At 43.1% G+C, this 19,281-nt stretch overlaps 1 protein-coding gene across 5 annotated transcripts in view; it reads right to left on the reverse strand.

Annotated features, from left to right (window-relative positions):
* DDX20 (DEAD-box helicase 20) overlaps nucleotides 1-18,551 on the reverse strand; it is a 32,885-nt gene extending 14,334 nt beyond the window's left edge. Inside the window, exons 1-4 of one of the 5 annotated variants that reach the window (XM_088475423.1) lie at nucleotides 18,479-18,551; nucleotides 9,733-9,980; nucleotides 5,904-5,998; nucleotides 5,651-5,819 (exon numbers count right to left, since the gene is read on the reverse strand). In XM_088475423.1, the coding sequence (XP_088331549.1) occupies nucleotides 5,651-5,819; nucleotides 5,904-5,998; nucleotides 9,733-9,916 (448 nt within the window). In that variant the 5' untranslated portion in view covers nucleotides 9,917-9,980; nucleotides 18,479-18,551. Of the gene's footprint in view, nucleotides 1-5,650; nucleotides 5,820-5,903; nucleotides 5,999-9,732; nucleotides 9,981-11,890; nucleotides 12,100-18,340 lie in introns of those variants that run through there. The other 4 variants (XM_088475426.1, XM_088475422.1, XM_088475424.1 and 1 more) reach the window with 4 other exon arrangements.
* Between the last annotated feature and the right edge of the window lie 730 nt (nucleotides 18,552-19,281).

Below are 19,281 nucleotides of genomic sequence, written 5' to 3' on the forward strand. Positions count from 1 at the left end.
GAGTGCTAGCATATTTTTAAGTTGCTAAAGTGAAGTTTTAAAAATCAGTAAAAAAAACACCTTCCGCAAGCACCTGCAAACTTGAAAACACCTGGGGCATACTTGGGGACCACCCTGGAGTCTATTTTGCTAGTTTTTAAGTTTGTCTCCCAACTTTGAACTTTTTCGCCCCAAAATTAAAGTACTTTTTTGGGGTGATCTAAAGAGTTTTTTAAACTTTTTTTTACGCAGTTTACCTTTGGGGGACTGTCCCAAGGGTGTAGGTGGGTTCCCGCAGCTTTGCACCACAAAACCCCAATTCTTCACTTTTTTTCGACACCTATTCATAGGCAAAACTTTATCGCAGGTCCGATTGCATTGCGTTTCCGCACCGGCGAAAAGACTTCGGAAGTGAATACGGAGGAAACTTTTCGCAAGGTGAAATGACATCACTCGCGATAGTTTTCTGTAGAAACTGACTTTTCGCACCTAATTGAATACGGCCCTAAGGGATATAATTACTAAAGTGCGGCTTTTAAGAAGTGGAGATGTTGCCTATAGCAATCAATCAGATTCTACTTAACATCTATCTAGCACCTTCTATAAGATGGCTCGAATCTGATTGGGTGCTATGAGCAACATCTCCACTTCTAAAAACCCTCACTTTACTAAAAAAACAAAAACAAAACAGCACCACAAAAAACAACAATAACCACAACAACAACCCTAAAGGTGCCCATCCACTAGACAATTAAAATTAGCGATTGAACGATAACAATATCAATATCGTTCATTAATCATTTGAACATTGTTTAAAAATTTGGTCTTTTAGACATCTATCATCGTGCAAACATGCTGGTCAACTTGACGATATCGTCAGGTTCAGCATGTTTGCAGATGATTGATTGTGCCTGAACTGAACAACATATCGTTCAGTGTGGGAACCCTGCAGTGTAGTGAATGACTGAACGATAACGATATCGTTAAGACTTTTCACTGTCGGATACTGGATACCCACCTTAAGGCCGGGTCCACAATTGTATGACCGGAAATCTTGTCGATGGCTGGTGCGATTTACCTTCACCCCGGACCATGCAAGTTTACCAGTACACATTAGGAGATTTAATGAACGTCGAAACGATGTGTTGTTGCGTCTGTCATTATCATGCATACACACTGCACGATATGCCCAATTAGTCGTTCCAATACAGCAATTCGGGCCGATATCGTGCAAGTGTATACCCACCCTAACCCTATTGCTACAGTACGCACTAAGAGATACATGAATAATATTTACAGTGTAGAAATGTCACTCGCACAGAAATTAAAAAAAAAAAAAAAAAATTATATAGATATAATCAATTATTGATTCATCATTATTAACAACTTACTGGCTAATATCCTATAAACTTTATTTTAAAACTCAAGAATGAATAAAGATACGATAATATACGAAGAACACCATTGTTTTTCTTACGAAATTTTGCATGTTTGATATGTCACATGACTACCTTCCCAATTAAAAAATTAGAGGTGCATCTAATATGACTGACTTAAAGATGGCAGCCATACTGGTGACATTCCCTAAAAAGTATTCCCCTACTCGCATAACATATATGTAGACACTGGTTTAATATTTCCCTACTCATTTCCTTTTTATAAGGGTGTTTCCACACTTATGAACCACCGTGTACTTTACACTCATTCCTATCTAACTTAATGGTTCTAGTAAGTTTCTACCATAAATAATGACAGTATTAGCGCTCCACAGGGAATGCGATATGTTTTGTGGGAGCAGCTAGGCAAGCGGGTCGTCCCTTCCCGCACAGTAATCTTGTATAAAAAAGGAGTTTTGCCTAGCACCACTAAAGAAATGTCAACAATATTTGTATGTTATAATAGAGTGAATGATACCTAATAAATAATATTCAGGGAAAAAAACAATGAATAATGCTTGCAAGAAAATAAATAATGATCTTCAATGTTCATGTTAATGCATTGTTTATGAATCATGCTCATGAATCAATAGTCAGGAATATTTTGGAAACGGCATGAGATATTTAAATAATATTTAGTATGTTTCTTAGACTACATATATACTTTCCATAAACAAAATGCAAACAAAATCTGAGCTGGTGAGGTAAAACCTTAACAAAAAGTGTGTTGATATGACAGGATGGCCCTCTCTTGCATGCCGAGTATTACATGCAGACAGCATATTGTGCATGGCATGGGCAGAGAGAACTAAACTTCAACCTGATCTATTTCCTCCATTTTGTTTGCATGGTGTTTCTCAATGGGATGACCACTAAAGATACTGATTAGTCAGCTGACAAATCTATGTATCGGAACACCCCCTCATGTCGGTCTTACGGATATCATGAGTGACAATTACATCACTATATAACAGTGGTTATCAAACTTTTTTGAACCACAGCACCCTAGAGTATCAGCATTGTTTTCACGGCACCCCTAAACCAAAAGTTTGTTACTGAGAAATTCAGAAAAAAATATAGTAGTGTTCATTCTAACACCCTGCACCTGTTACAACCCGTGCAGTTCCTCTTTCCTGCCTGGGGTGTCGCTCTCTGCTCTGGTGCTTCTAGCACACTTTGGACTATAGCTCAGCAGTTTGGTGCATTAGTGCTAGAAACACCAGAAGAGAGCGACACCCCAGGCAGGAGAGAGGTACTGCACGGGTTGTGACTGATGCAGGGTGCTAGAATGAACACTAGTAAAGTGAAGTAAATTGTGCTTACCTGTCATCCTTAGGTTCATTTATATGGTGGTGGACAGGTTTACGCTTCTGTTTGTCCACATATTTACATTACATTGACCATAAATAATTTTATTTGGTGCTGGACCACCAACCTGAGGCACCCCTGGCAAGTGTCCCGAGGCACCCCAAAGTGTCCCGGCGCACAGTTTGGGAACCACTGCTATATAATAATTAGTGGGATTATTTACAAATATTTGTGGCTTATTTCCCCGAACACACCCACAAAGATTTAGCTTTCCCGGAATGTATGACAGGGGGACCGCAGCAGATATCGCCGATACCTGCTGCGCTCCCGCCAGCAACCGCAACCCCCATAGGTTTCTATGGTGGATGCGATGCTGACATAATTAGCAACTTCCGGAGTGCGATGCATTCCGGTGATTGGCCCCCGCAGTTACCTTCATCTGAAGATGGCGTTAGCCTGCTGTAGCCTAGGGGCTACAGATCGCAAAAACTACCGGGATAGGGTTCCATGCCGGGACCCCATAGGAACCCTCCCTCGGAAATAGGGGCGGTGCATGCATGGTTAGTAGACTGCACATGCGCTGTAGTTCCGGGACAGAAAGTGAAGAGACCGATGACGCATTCAGTTTACTCCCAGCACGTCGCAGGGACGGGCTCCTTTTTGGAGGATACCGGACAGTTAAACAGTCGACAATGTCTAGACAGACACCAGATGTTAGACAGGCAATAGGTCGACAGAAACAAAAGGTCGACACACTAAAGGTCGTCACGGAAGAAGGTTGCCGCGGAAGGTCGATCCACAAATGGTCGACATATTTTTTAGGGTTAGGCACTTACCCCAACGGTTAGGGTTAGGCACTTACCCCAACGGTTAGGCACTTACCGGAGGGTTAGGCACTAGAAGGGACGGTTAGGGTCAGGCACCAGGGGTTAAGATTAGGATTAGAAAGCAAAAAAACATGTCGACCATTTTGGTGTCGACCTTATTCCATGTCGATCTATTTCCTGTCTAACATCTGGCGTCTATCTAGACATTATTTACCTTTTAACGGTCTATCCTTTATACCACACCCCTTTTTGGAGCCCCTGTCCCTGCATATGCTTTTTGTTACATCTGGGCGGTATGATTGGATCCTGCAATGCGATAACGGGCACTAATATCGCGTCCAGATCGCAATGCAAATGCGATCATTACTAAATGGGCCCCTAGACAATGTGGCAAAAGATCAAAGCACAGACAAAACCGGAGGGTAAAATAATAAATGACAGTGCAGGAAACTTTTCAGGTCATACCATGCACAACAGCAGCAAAACTATATATAGCATATTCATTCCCGTATTTGAAGAAAAATATGAATTTATATTATTTTAATGGTCATGGTTGTAATCTTTGAACACTTTACAAAAAAAACCCCTAAAATTACTGTTAAAATACTTGTCTTTCTTAAAAAAAATAAAAAAGCAGCCATGCTAGCTGTTGCTGCAAAAACCTCCCTGATGGAGGGAAACATGTCGACATTTATGGGGTAAATCCATTTGTGACTCTGCCTGTGATCCGTGTACCTACCCGTGTACTGACTTGTTCACCTACTTGCACTACTATCTAATGTGGTTGGAAAGATTGCTCCGCTACTTCTACAATTTGAACTCATGTGGTAAGAGCATATTTTAGCTACTAAAGACATTCACAGTGCATGAAAAGACTTTCTTTAACCGATGGATAAGAGCTTATACAGACAGATATATATCAGCTAAAGGAGAGATATCCCCCTATTTTCCATCAGGACATTTGCTGATGTACTAAGCTATAAGTAGAAGGATCATATGCATGTCACTAGTGATTTAAATTGAATTACCAGTGCTATTTTATGCAATTAATGTGTTTTAGATACGTGTTTTTGTTTTATTTATTTTTTCTATACATTGTAGATTGTGAATAAATTTGTTTTTTATTTAGAGGAACCTTGATCGTTTATTCATTTCAAACAAGCGATATATGCGAGATAATATATTCTAAAGCGCAGTCCTAATTTGTAGTTTTTTGTGGGTGACTTTATTGAGACCAGGTGGTACTGGTCTACTGGGACTAGCAGCTTGAATTGTTTTATTTACACATCTGTCTTATTAGCGCTAGGAGCTAGTTGTTGTTTTTGTATCAACTAGGTTTCAGTTTTTTACTCATCAACTGTGTCAACCAACATAGGGCACCCAGGTGAAGGAGAGCATCTCTGCAACCACCAGTTCTCATGGGTAATGCAGTGCCTGCTGGTTTCTTTGGCTAATTCCTCCTGACTGGTTACACTGGATCAGAACAGCCGGATAATGGGCAGAGCACCTCGGCACAATATTGAGCAACTATCACAGGACCAACTATTTGTCATCCCCTTATCAATTAAAATATTCAGATGTCTCAGAGAGGACTGTCGCAGAGAGGTACCACTAAATTTAACAGCTAATGTACCTGTCACTTGTACTAGATGAACTATAACACGAAAAACACAGCAAGCTAACAAGTGGACATGATGCTAGTGGCTGCCTCGATACCCCAGTGGAGGACATTGTACACACATCTGAAGCTCTCAGTTGTGGTGAAGGTTTTGGACAGTACTGAGAAAATAACACAAATGCAGATCCAAGAAGAAAGACAACCAAAATACAAGTAACTTAAACAAAATGAATCACATATTAATTGATTTAATAAAGGTATGATACTGTGTACAAAAACTAAATGGATTCCCTATTTATAATGAAAATGTAATATAGGAAACTTAACAGTCATTATAGATCTAAAAGCTTTTTTGCTAAGAGTAAGCATCGGGCAGTAAGCAGGTGAAGCACTATGAAAAGGATATCTATATTATTACTGGACCCAAATACAGAATAACCTAGTAGATACAAAAATATTAGGACAGCTTAAAAAACCATTACCAGGTGAGCCCACGGCTACGTGACACTTCTTCAGCCGAGCTTTGTCCTGTGGCAATGGTGTCCCTCCTATGAAAACATGACACTCCAGACCTTCCATGTGGCTCCCTATGGATATAATGACTGAATGGATCTGAACTGCAATTTCTCTTGTGGGAGCCAACACCAAGATCTAAAAAGAAAGAACAATTTAGTTACATTAAATAAAGCATGCACTGTAATACAATGGAGGACACATCTCACATGTAGAAAATACCTGTGTTGCAGTGTTTTCTAGAACCAAAGAATCTAATGCCACCGTAGAGAAGACGCATGTTTTCCCTGTTCCAGACTTCGCTTGCACTATTAAATCTAAAATTATGATAAAAGCAAAACTTAAGAAGGGTGCAAGCACTGTTCAGGGTAAATGGGATAAAGACATACACTATTTTTTCAACACATGAGCAACATGTCAAAACATAACCTAGTGGCCAATGTTGTTTAAAAATTAAATTATAATAAAGCCAGTAAATATAAGAATATTTGTCCATATTTTGTTATGATGATGATGTCAGATTACCTACTAAGCAATTACTAAGCAATTGGATTGTTAAATGACAATTACAATGTAAAATTGCAATTTTCAGATGTGAAGCATTAAGGGAGCATTGTTCTGTGTTAACCTGGCCTATATTACAATTACCTCCCCACTACATTACTGACACAGGTCGAAAGGTGCGTATCCACTACCCGATTACACAGAGAGATTGAACCATAATGACATCGTTATCGTTCAATTGCAAGTTAATCAGGCACAAATCGGGCAGTAAAATGTCGACAATGACCAGTGATGCACGGTCACGCTGGTCATTGCCGGCCTCGCTCATCGCCCGAACATGCTGGTCAACCTGACGATATCGTTCAGTGTGGGCACTATGCAGTGTAGTGAATGACTGAACAATTACGATATCGTTCAGTCTTTCACTGTCGAGTAGTGGATACCCGCCTTAACACTGTTCCACTCCTGTTGTGAAATCTTCCATTAGCCTCCCCATGTTTGTGTAGATAAAGTCTGGAAACTAGATGTAATTTACAGTACAATGTAGACACAATGCACTGCATTGTTGCAGCTCAATGTTCTGCCCAGCACGTATCAAGGATCCGCCTTTACACTATATTCTGCAAATAAGACGTCTACCTTAATAAGCTGAGCAGTTGAAAAAACTGAAGCGGTACACTTTGCAAAAGTCCTCCTACCACTTTAGAACCACCTCTTTCTTGCTTTCCTATCTTTATAGCATTTTGCTCAATGCACTTCGCTCCCTTGGTATTATTATAAGATTCCGACACAAAACAATGTTGCTGTATTAATTCTAATTCATAAATAGGGGGTATCCAATTATCCGCGGTAAATTACCGCGGCTAATTACCTCACCGGGGGCTATCCAATTAGCCCCCAAGTCTGCCTGATGCCGGAACTTATCTGTTTTTTTTTTCAGGAGCTGATGTGTCCCGAAAAAGAATCCACGATAACTGCCGTTTTTTTCACCTGAAAAAGGCGAAAACACAAAGGTCCGCGAGCTTATCGCGGCACCTGTGTATTTTCGGGAGAACTATCCTATTATTTCGACTTATCGACCAAAATAATAGGATAGGGTGAAAAAAAACATCAGGGATAATCGGCGAAAAATACACGTTTTTTGCCAATCACGGGGGTCAATTAGTGCCCGAATAATGTTCGGGGATAAATGGATACAGCTCATAATGTTAACTAGACACTTACTCAGATTTGCATGATTCCTATACATAAACATTGAGTTATTGATCACAGCTTTTATGTTAAATTTCTTTTAATGACAATGTGAGATTTTGAGAATGCAGAGATAATAGATAGCTTAACACTATTTTTTTTCCAGAAGATTTAGAATTTTCAGAAAATACCATTAGTCTTTTTGGTCCTTCTTAGGGGGCGATTCAATTCAGCACAAAATATCCGTGAGTCATAGCTTAACATCGACATGTGCCGAAGGCTTATCTCTTTGTATAGGAGACTGTTCCTACTTCCGCCGACGTCCATGAGCATTTAAATTAACCGCGCTGTGTCCTACACTTAGCCAGAAGATGCCAGTTACAGCACCTTAAGCCAGGTGTGTAGTCGCAGTAACTGGCATTCTCTGACTTAAGTGCCGGCAGCAATGCTGTTAGCGCACTTGCTAAGACGGAAATCAGCAGTGCAGCCCTAGTTTAGTCGCATTTCTCCTCTCACCTCAGGAGGGTTCGAGCAGAAATCCTTTGGTGAGAAGTTTACAGCTCAGTCAATTGCATAGCTCCAGGAACTCCTTCCCTGTGCTATTCCAAACGCTCTGAAAATCGCCCCCTTACCGCAAATAAAAACTACCCAAAATGCACTAAACAGTTGCAAGAAAGTAAGCTAAGAGCAAATGTGTATTTATTTATTTTATAAACACCACAAAAAAAATACTTTGTGGTTCCTGGTTTGGCATTAATCCACCTTTCCAAAATAACAAAAGGCAGCCTTCTATACAGACAGTAGGTTTTTACTATAAAATCTGCAACAGGAAAGTTGTAATTTAATGCATTCAATATGCAGCAATAATACTGTAGCCCAATTTTTATTTTTAATGAAAGCCTTAAGGGCCTGATTCAGACTTGGAAATAGATCAACTGATCATCTTGGTGAAACCATGCTGCACTGCAGGTGGGCAGATTTAAAATGTGCAGAGATTTAGATTTGGGAGGAGTGTTTCCAAACTGACATCTAAATTGTAGAGTAATACTAAAGCTGTGCAGTATTTGTGGGCTACATGCAAAAGCAGCCAGTATTTACCCTACATGTAAAAAAATGTATGTATTTACACCCCATTCATTGCAATATGGTTTGTTCAGGTTCACAGTTGAGAGAGATATCTCACTCTATTCCCAACACTGAATCAGGCCCTAAATGAGGGAACCTCTGTTTTAGTTTTACACAAGATCTCTCTCACTGTTCATCTGTTGAAAATGTAATGTTTTGTGTAGTGTTGGGTGAAACTTTCTGGTGATCACTTACAATTGCCAGACAATGACTACTAACGGGCATGTCATTCCAAACAGGGGACTTCCCTCTTTTAAACAAGAGTGCTTCACGTGTTTAGCACAGTATAGGGGAGATGGAACACAGATTTGCTCTCCTTCCATCTACAGAAGATAAAGTTTTCCACAGTGATTGCCAGACAATAACTACTAAGGGGCATATCATTTGAAGGATTCCTCTCTTTCAAAAGTGGGTGCTCCTGTATTAATAGAAGGCATAATGGAGGAGATATTTTACCATACCTGGACTTACTTAGTTGTCTGTAGAATAGGAAAATATTGTTCGGAAATTACACTGATCACCAGACAGTAACGTCTATGGTGCAAACAGTTTGGGCGGTAATCAATTGTTATAGCACGCCTGATCTCCCGTCTAAAGTGACAGGAGATCGTGGGGCGCTACTCAACTGTTGCATATTTTAAACAAAGTGCTGGGCGCGATTGCGAAAAGTGCAGTTTGAGCACCCAAACAAATCACCTTACACCCATTTCAGCTCGCATCCCCCTTGGGTTGCGAGCTGAAATGGTGCGCCGGCAGCTGATCACACCCGACAGGAGCAACAATTGAATACCTCCTGTTGGGCGCGTAGGGAGGCGATACAATTGAATACCGCCCTTTGAATGATTGCACTCTTCTGTTTCAAGGAAGGGTAGAGCCATAGGAAGCAGCTTTGGGGAGATAGGGGGCTTTCAGTCAGACAAGATGACGTCAGTGACCTGGGTCTCCTCCTGGTTCAGTATTTTGTTCCGCTGTGGTGCTTCAGTACAGACGACAAGTAGGACTTGTTGCCCACATCTGATGTAAATGCAAATGACGAATCCTACTCATCATCTTTTATGGGGTTGTTTATGCATGTTCTCTCCCAAACACGGAGGGGATAAAACTGGAAATGCATCTACACCACTTTAGGTCATTACCCTTGCCTCTCCTGATGGTTTCAAATGAACCTTTGAAGACTTCCTAACAGTCATCTAAGTCAACTTTTCTCTCCAAGCACAAAAGCTTCACTCACCCAAACCGCACCTCCCAAGTGGTATGGCCTTGCTCTGTATTGGAGAGGGCTTGTTGAATCCTGCTGCCTTTAAGCCTTCGAGAACAGGCTGTGACAGAAGCAGTGAGCTAAAATCTGAAGTCTCCCCAGGGCCTTGCAGAACATCTCCAGTGCGAGGACGAGAGGCTAATGTATGTGCAGCCATGTTTCCTGTCACTACTGTGCTGCCAGAAAATAACCAACTACTTCATTTATTTCTGCAATACGGCCTGCAAGATATCAAATATAATAATAGTTTGACACATTTAGAAGAAAGAGCAAAGTTAAGTGAATAGGTGTAATAAAAACGGAAACATAAAAACGTAGGAATATGTGCAAATAAAAAACACTAGTGATGTCAGTCAAGACAAGAGCAGAAAACATATATAATTAATACACACAAGTATTTCTGCAATGATGGTAGAGCATGACCAATAGTGGTATTAAGGAAAAACAAAAAGGTAGAAACTTCATTCACACATAAAGATGTGTCCTGATACACTATTGCCGCAGTCACGCCAAGCAGCACTTCTCAGCTCGCCAGGTCCTGTACTACTCAGCTTGCGCTGAACGCCTATTTCAGTTTTAGTCGCAATGTGGCGAGACAAAACTGCTTTACGAGATTGCATATTTCATATGCGACACATACTGTGTGTGACCGAGCCAGAATCTGAATACGAAATGCTACAACGCAGAGGCCGCAACTTTTTCTCATACCAAGTTCAGTTTCAGACTCAATCGCACACAGATGTACAAGTGTTGCATATCAAATGAATTAGAGCAGTCTTGTGAAGCGATTGTCGCATCGCGTTGCGACAAAGACAGACATTAGATCGAAAAATATGTGAAAAAAACAAAACACTACTCCTCACGCTGCATGGCGCACTGAGGTTAGGTGTATGAGGACACATCTGTACTATAGAAACTGCAAACAGTGGCAGCACTGGAAGAGTATCAATGGATAATTCCATTTCATTCTGGGAAACAATTAGTCATCATTTTCAAATTATCCAGTAATTGAGGATATTTATCTTTAGGACTTGTTGGATGTCATCTTTTCACTTTCAGCACATATTCATTTAAAACTATTTGTAATGTGCAGCAGAGCATTCTACAAATAATTGTTAATAAAGACAAATACAAGTGAAATAATGTAGTTTTCTTCAAACCATAACCTTTGTGATCTTATTTCTTACTAAATGAGGGATATAGGCACAAAGGAGGGAACGGAATTCATCGGTATTGACACAATGTGATGTTCACATGTTTTCCTGAGCACCACACAAAAGTGAGCAGAGAAATTTGCGAGTAAGTGGCTGATATGGCAGGCATTGCATCGTTGTCTGGCACAACATATCATGGAGCTGAATCCCCCCCCACCTCAAAGTGTCAAGCCTCAGCTTTTTGTGCTAGGGATTCTAAACCATATAACATACATAGTGTTCACTCTAGCTCTGGCGGCAAGCAGGGCGCTGGAGCTAGAGAGGGCAATTCCGCGCGCGCCTGTGCACCCGAAGAGGGGGCGTGGTCATTGAAAAGGGGGGGTGTATAAGGCGCGTCCCCTTTTCGGCACTCTTTGGGGCGTGCCTGGCACTTACAAACACACCGGGCAGCCCCCAAGCTTTGCTGACAGGTAGAATAGATGCCGGGCGCATGCGCCCAGCGTCTGTTCACCGGCGGTGCCCGGGCCACCGAACATTTCCTCAGCCGCGGGACACTGCGACACGCGGATGAAGACGGCACCCACAGGCTGTCTTAGCGGGGTGCTGCGCGGTGAGGGAAGGGTGCTTTTTGCCCTTCAGAAGCAGAGCAGGGCGCAGCGCCCCGCTAAAACAGCCTAGCGGGAACGCTAATACGGTAAGGTAGATGATGTGTTAGTGAAGGGCAGGATAGAATAGCAGAATTCATAACACATAATTCGATACAAGAAAGTATAAGAACTATCTTCACAAAATATGACCTTTGGGTGTATTATGGCCATTTTACGGTTTAGAAAAAAGTTTTATAACCTAAGCCAGTGGTTTCCAAACTTTATTGAATTACGGCGCCCTAGAGTATCAGCATTGTTTTCATGGCAGCCCCAAGACAAAAATTTGTTATTGAGAAATTCAGAAATGTAGTAAAGTGAAATTGTGCTCACCTGTCATCCTTAGGGTCAGTTATGTGGTGTTGGACACGTCTGCGCTTCTGTTTGTCCACATATTACAAATATTTGCATTACATTGACCATAAATAATTTGGTTTGGTGCTAGACCACCATCCTGAGGCACCCCTGCAAGTGTCCCGAGGCACCCCAGGGTGCCATGGCGCAGTTTGGGAACCACTGACCTAAGTCTTCGCTGACAAGCGTTGATGTGTTCATATATATCCTACTGTGGTCTGCAAAATGCTTATTAAGCTGCAAACAAGAAAAGTAAAAGGAAAGATGACCTTGTTCAAATAAGCTCGTAATCTTAAGGTGCATACACGTAACGATTTTTTGAACGATTTAACTATAACTACGTCGTTATCGTTCAATCGTTGAAAAAATCGTTCAGTTTCTGAGTTATAACAGTGAATGATTATCGTTCATGCGCGTTCCCGTTTGTAGTTTATTCTGACTGACCAACTGAACGATTTTCATTAAGGGAAGTTACAAAAATCGTTTGTAGTTCAAAAAAATTGTTCATTACACTTTAAAAAATCTGACAGAAAATTGTTGGTAACAAAATCGTTGTGTGTGTATGCAGCTTAAGAGGCGTTGATTGTCTGAGCACTTATTGTATTCATTTGTATATTTCAGGTAAGTAATGTCTGTGTGTCCCCACAAAATATACAGAAACATTTATTACAAATGTGCCTGTGTCTCACACTGATCCCATGCTTACTAGCAGTAAGAGCTACAGTTCCATATGACACAGGAAATTAAACACATAGTTTGTTTATGACAACTGTCTACATGTAGTACCAAGCACACTATACTAACACCAAGATGTCACTAGAAATGACAATGTCACACAATCACATAATGCCCTCCCAAACACATATTATCAGGGTAGTGTGTACAAAACAAGCATATTATCAAACATTCACTAACCCTAAGGAGGTCTAGAGCCTTTTGCAACCACAGGACTGTCCAACAAAATTCCAGAGAAAGCTGTGCAGTGTCATATAACCAATCAATACCTTCTTTAAAAAATCTGTACTGACTCAAAGAAGGCACTTGTGTGATAGGATACTGAGCCTGTTGTGTGTAAGAGAAAATTGCATGACCAGGAAAACAATGTGGTCAATCCTACTAGATGCAAGTTGGGTCCTGGAAGCCATTGGTGAACCATCAGCGTAAAGCACTGTGGAAAAAAGCAGCTTTTCACCAGTGCCAGTGCACAATGGCGTTGTTCTTTCCATGAGTTTCTCTTTATTTTGTGCCTTTTAAAATTGCCGAAATGCCTGGAGCCCTTTGTAAGATATGGGTCTGGCACTTCCACTCTGCACAAAGCGAAACTGTCTCTCGGCTGTTTGTTTTATTGATAGTGAAAACCCCTTTCTCCAGCTCAAAAGCAGGAGAAAATGTCTGTTGCTTTCATAAATAGAGCCTAAAGTGGTTCAGCTATCAGCTACTAACAAAGCAGAATATAATATATATATATATATATATATATATATATATATATATATATATATATATATATATAATGGAGCAGGGCACTCACCAGACTTTCAGTTAAGTTTTAAAAGTGAATGTATTTATGTAATGTAATTATGTAAATCCATTAACAAGCCAACCTTTTGGTCTTCGCAGGGACCTTAATCATAGCTAGATATCCCAAATCAACAGCAAGTGACTTACCTCACCACAATCTGCCTTTTATAGCACTTTCATAAGTGTAATGTTCGGCACCTACCTATATGGCTGAATAGAATAATTTTAACCTTCATTGCAAGTCTGGTGACTGCCCTGCTCTATTTCAGTTTTGGATTTTCAGTTTGGATGCTGGACTCTCCTTTGGAGAACTCCAACTGGGCTGGGCCTTATGCCTGTTGCCATCCCTCCTATTATGTAAATCTTGATAAGTATACTTGCATATTGTTAACAGGATGTTTATTTTATTAGCAATTAAATGGTTTGATACACTGTTTGCTATTTATGGTGTGCTGGCCTATTTTCATGAGCCCCTGGTAGAGTTGGAGAGTTTTATTAGACACCGAACGTGTATTTTTTTTGTATTTGTGATATAATATGAGATATGGTAAGAACTTACCCTTGCTATCTCTATTTCTACGAAGTCCATAGGGTTCCACAGGATAGCTTTGGGTATAGGTGATGTCATCAGGCATCGGGCAACTTAGAGTTAAGCGCTCATCCTCCCAGGATGCACTGGGGTCCCCCCCTCCTGTACCCCGCCCCCGAGCCAAGGCAAATCAGTTACGTAACAAGCCTCAGGAGGAGGAGAGGAAAGAAGGAGAAGAAAGATCTGGAACACACAAGAATCACATTTTCACCAGAAGGAGACGGAAAAACCGGTGACCAGATGAAAGCCCATCTGCAGTACAGGTGCGACAGGGCGGGAGTCCTGTGGAACCCTATGGACTTCGTAGAAAGAGAGATAACAAGGGTAAGTTCTTACCATATCTCATATTTTCTACATCAGGGTCCATAGGGTATCCACAGGATACCTTGGGGATGTCCCAAAGCAGTATCCTTTAAGGGTGGGGACGCTCCTGTGCTGAAAGGAGAATCCGCTGCCCGAAGGAAGCATCCCGAGAGGCAAAGGTGTCAAAATGCATAATATCTCACAAAAGTATGGACAGAAGACCACGTGGCAGCCTTACACAGCTGAGGCATCACGTCGCGCTGCCCACGAAGGACCCACAGACCTTGTGGAATGAGCCCTAACAGAGGATGGAACAGAATGGCCTTCATGACTGTAGTCCTCAGAAATCGCCATGTGAATCCATCCTGCCAAAGTTTGCTTAGTGGCAGGCCAACCCTTCTTACGAAAGCCATAGACGACAAACAAAGAGTCCGACTTCCTAAAAGAATTGGTGCGGTCAGCATAAATCCTTAAAGCCCGCACCACATCCAAGGTGGCCTCACCAACCGAGAGGTCTGGTGAATTAAAGGCCGGCACTATAATTTCCTCGTTGATGTGGAAACTAGATACCACCTTCGGGAGGAAACTATGGCGGGTGCGAAGCAGCGCCCTGTTCCTATGAAAAATGAGAAAGGGAGACAGACATGAGAGAGCCCCCAATTCTGAGACCCGTCTGGCCAAAGCAATGGCAAGAAGGAATACAGTCTTAGTTGTAATCCATTTCAAATCCACTGAGCCCAGTGGTTCAAATGGTGGTCCTTGGAGAGCCCTCAGGACCACAGCCAGATCCCAAGGAGCCACAGGTGGAACAAAAGGAAGGCTGAATACGAAGTACACCCTGCATAAAGGTGCGGACATCAGGAAGAGTAGCAATCCTACGCTGAAACCACACTGACAGGGCACAAACCTGCAACGTCAGAAAAGCAAGGCGAAGACCGTTATCTAAGCCCGCCTGTAGGAAAGCCAAGAATCTGGATATCCGGAACACCTGAGGTTCAAACCTTCTAGGGCGACATCACTCAAAGAGAGTATGCCATACTCGATGGTAAATTCTTGCTTACGTAGGCTTCCGAGCTCTTAGCATGGTGATAACTACAGAGCTGGAAAAACCTCTGGACCTTAAGAGGGCTGTCTCAACAGCCACGCCGTCAAAGACAGACGACTCAGGTCTGGGTAAAGACAAGGACCCTGTGACAACAGGTCCGGATGTAGAGGCAACCTCACTGTAGCATCTACAGAGAGACCGCGAAGGTCTGAGAACCAGTGACATCTGGGCCACTCCGGAGCTATCAACAGGAGTGTGCCGCCTTCTTGTTTGAATTTTCGGATTACCCGAGGAAGAAGGGAGAACGGGAGGGAAGAGATACGCAAACTGGAAGGTCCCCCGGACCGACAGAGCATCTACCAGAAGTGCCGCCTTGTCTCTTGTTTTTGACCCGTACACAGGCATTTTGATGTTGTGTCAGGAGGACATGAGTTCTATCTCTGGAAGGCCCCCCTTGTCCACCAGGAGTTGAAACACCTCCTGATGAAGAGACCATTCTCCCGGATATACGTCCTGCCGGCTGAGAAAATCCGCTTCCCAGTTGAGGACTCCCGAGCTGAATACCGCTGAGAGGGCCTGGAGATTGCCCTCCTCCCAAGTCAGGATGCGGGACACCTCCGCCAGTGCTGCCCAACTTCGGGTTCCTCCTTGGCGGTTTATGTAAGCCACCGTGGTGGCGTTATCCGATTGGACCTGCACGGGTTTTCCTTGTAGAACCTGTTTTGATTGTTGGAGGGCATTGAATACCGCGCAAAGTTCCAAGATGTTTATCGGAAGCGCTGCTTCTGCCAAACTCCACCTGCCCTGGAACAAGTGTGGCCCCGTGACTGCTCCCCAGCCTCTGAGACTAGCGTCCGTCGTCAAAAGGACCCAGTTCGCCACCCAAAAGGGAGGTGAGTTCAGGTGAGTCGTTTGCAACCACCAGGCCAGAGACAGACGAACCTCCGTAGAAAGCACCATGGTCTGCGTCTTTATCCGCTGAGGCAACCCATTCCATCTGGAGAGGTCAACTGCTGCAGAGGTCTGGAGTGAAACTGGGCATATTCCACCATGTCACCCAGTAACCTCATCGCCGAGTGAATAGACACTCGGCGGCTCTGAAGGCAACTGCGTACCCTTGTCTGTAATGCAGAGATTTTTTCCTCCGTCACAAAGATCCTTTGTAGTTGAGAGTCCAACAAGGCCCCGAGATGGAGAATCCTCTGCGAGGAAACCAGGGTGGATTTTTTCCAGTTTATTAACCAGCCGTGATTCTGCAATACTGAGATTGTCAGTTGCAGATGAAGCTGGAGGACCTCTGGAGACCCTGCTAACAACAGAAGGTCGTCCAGATAAGGCAACAAGCGGACTCCCTGCATCCGCAGCTGGACTGCCATGACTTTGGTAAAGATATGAGGCGCTGTTGCCAGACCAAAGGGCAGTGCCTGGAATAGGAAATGTTTGTCAAGCACTGCAAATCTGAGGAATTCCTGATGCGCTAAGACAATGGGGACATGCAGGCAAGAGTCCTGGATGTCCAACGACACCATTAAATCCCCAGGCTCTAACGCCAGTATAATGGAACGCAGGGTCTCCATCCTGAACCGAGGCACCCTCAAGGACTTGTTGAGGGATTTGAGGTTGAGGATTGGACGGTAAGACCCATTGGGTCTCTGCACCAAAGAGATTTTCTGCTCCATCCCAAATCTTCCCTTCTGACATGCAGTCACGCAAGGTCCCCGACTCCCATACTTACGGTGTATACACACGCAGAGATATTTTGGACGATGGAACGATAACTATATCGTTCAGTCGTCCAAAATATTGTTGTTTCTGCCCCAAAACGATGAACGATAACGATCAATGCGCGCTCCCGTTTGTAGTTGGTCGTTATTGTTCATCGCCCGAACCTAATGTCCGACCTGATGATATTGTCAGGTTGAACATGTTCGGGGATGAGGGAGGATGCCCGGCAGTGAACGATATCGTTCATGATATTATTCAGTGTTTGTGCTCAGTGTCGTTAACACCCCTGCCGGGGACACACGGGATGACGTCGCTCACGGAGCTTATCGTCCCGTGTGTATGCAGCTTTACAGTGTTCCGGTGGACCGAATCTCCCCTTCTAGGTCTGTCCCGTATCCCTCAAGTGGGAGCTGTTGGGGTGCACAACCAAGCTTCCACATTGAGGAGATGAGACAGACCTCCTGCAAATTATTAATTTATATATATATATATATATATATATATATATATACACACATACACACACACCCTCCAACATAACCCATTCCATTAGGTACAAAATGCTCTGGTCCTAGACTTCCTTCTTAATTTTTGATTGCAGCCACCTGTGTGACAACTTTCTTATCAATTAACTAGCTCAATACAGCAGACTGCAATCATACATAATGGGCCCCATACATTAGCGACGGATTGCCGCGATCCCACGACGCTTCAACCCGGCATCACAGGATAGCAGAAATCCAACATGTTGGATTTCGGCTATTTGACAATCGCAACTGTCAAATCGCGGACATTTAACATGTGAAATGTCTGCGATCCGGCAACATCAATTGTGGGAGGTTGGCGTTTCCACTCGCATCGCCAGATCACGACAGTCATGATGTATGGGCACCTTTAGGTGGGAAGTTCAGGACCAAATAATTTTTTTACCTAATGGGATGGGTCATGTTGGAGGATAAGGTGCCCATACGATTTGACAATTGCGATCATTTTTTGACCGTCAAATCGCCGAAATACAACATATTGGATTTCTGCGATGCCAGGTTGCAGCATCGCAGCAATCCATCGCAGATGGATGGGTCCCAATAGATCGATAGATGTACACACATACTCAGTATGTGTGTGAGAAAGAGATAATAGATATGCTGCTGAATTTCCCCAGGAGACGGTGGAAGCGATCAGACACAGACACGGAGTGTACATGACACATGCACAGACGGTTACATGGAGCTGGGGCATTGCTTGCCTTATGGACAGCGCAGGTAAATAACATGGATTACACTGAGGCCATGTGGTGTAACAGGAGCCGCCGGACAGAATATTACCGGAGATAATGCCCCATTGCCACCTGCTGCCAGCTTCTCTCGCTGCTGCCGGTGCTTACCCCGTGCTGTAGCTCCGCCTCCTCCTGACATATCCGGGTAGCGCCACTGCACTGCATGCTGGGTACTGTCGCGTTCGACTCCGTGTCTATGGGGCGTGGCCTGCAAAGCTGTTTATGTCCGGAGGCGTGGCTTGTCACTGTAATACAAACAAATTCTGATACATACGGCAGGCAGGGGAGATTGTTTGCTGGGGACAGCAGCCCTGCCTATGGCCGTTTTGCTCAAACCACCCATATATACAGTGACCGGGGCATAGTGCGTGGCTGCTGGGGCTCAGCAGCTGTGAGGAGGGCAGGCAGCTGAAAGCTCGTGTCTATTCGGTCAGGTGGAAAGTCACAGTAGCGAGCATGCATCATGCACATGAATTATTTGCAGTATAGCCATCCAGTGCATCCTTTCATGTTTGTATCGTATTTACGTGGCTGATTTGTTACAGTCTACAATGGGTAATCATGAACATTTGGAGTCCTAAATCATGCCAACCCCCAAGGGTAGTGTGGCCACTGACTACTAATGCTGGGCATACACTATACAATGATCTGTCAGATATCTGTCCAATCTGGCTGGTTTGAATGAAAACCTGGTAATGTATGGGAGCAAATGACAGTCGATCTTATGGTTTTAAACACTGAGAAAAGGACAAAAAACAATTGTTCAAATTGGTTAAATTCATGTGTTTTAACCAATATGTCTGAACAACCATTTTTGTCTGTTTTCCAGTGTTTGTGAGCAAATGGACGATTGTCATTTGCTCCCATACATTACCAGGTTTTCATTTCAACCAGCCAGATTGGACAGATAT

The sequence above is a fragment of the Taudactylus pleione genome, unplaced genomic scaffold, assembly GCF_031769625.1.
Source record: "Taudactylus pleione unplaced genomic scaffold, aTauple2 ptg000172l, whole genome shotgun sequence".
NCBI lineage: Eukaryota > Metazoa > Chordata > Amphibia > Anura > Myobatrachidae > Taudactylus > Taudactylus pleione.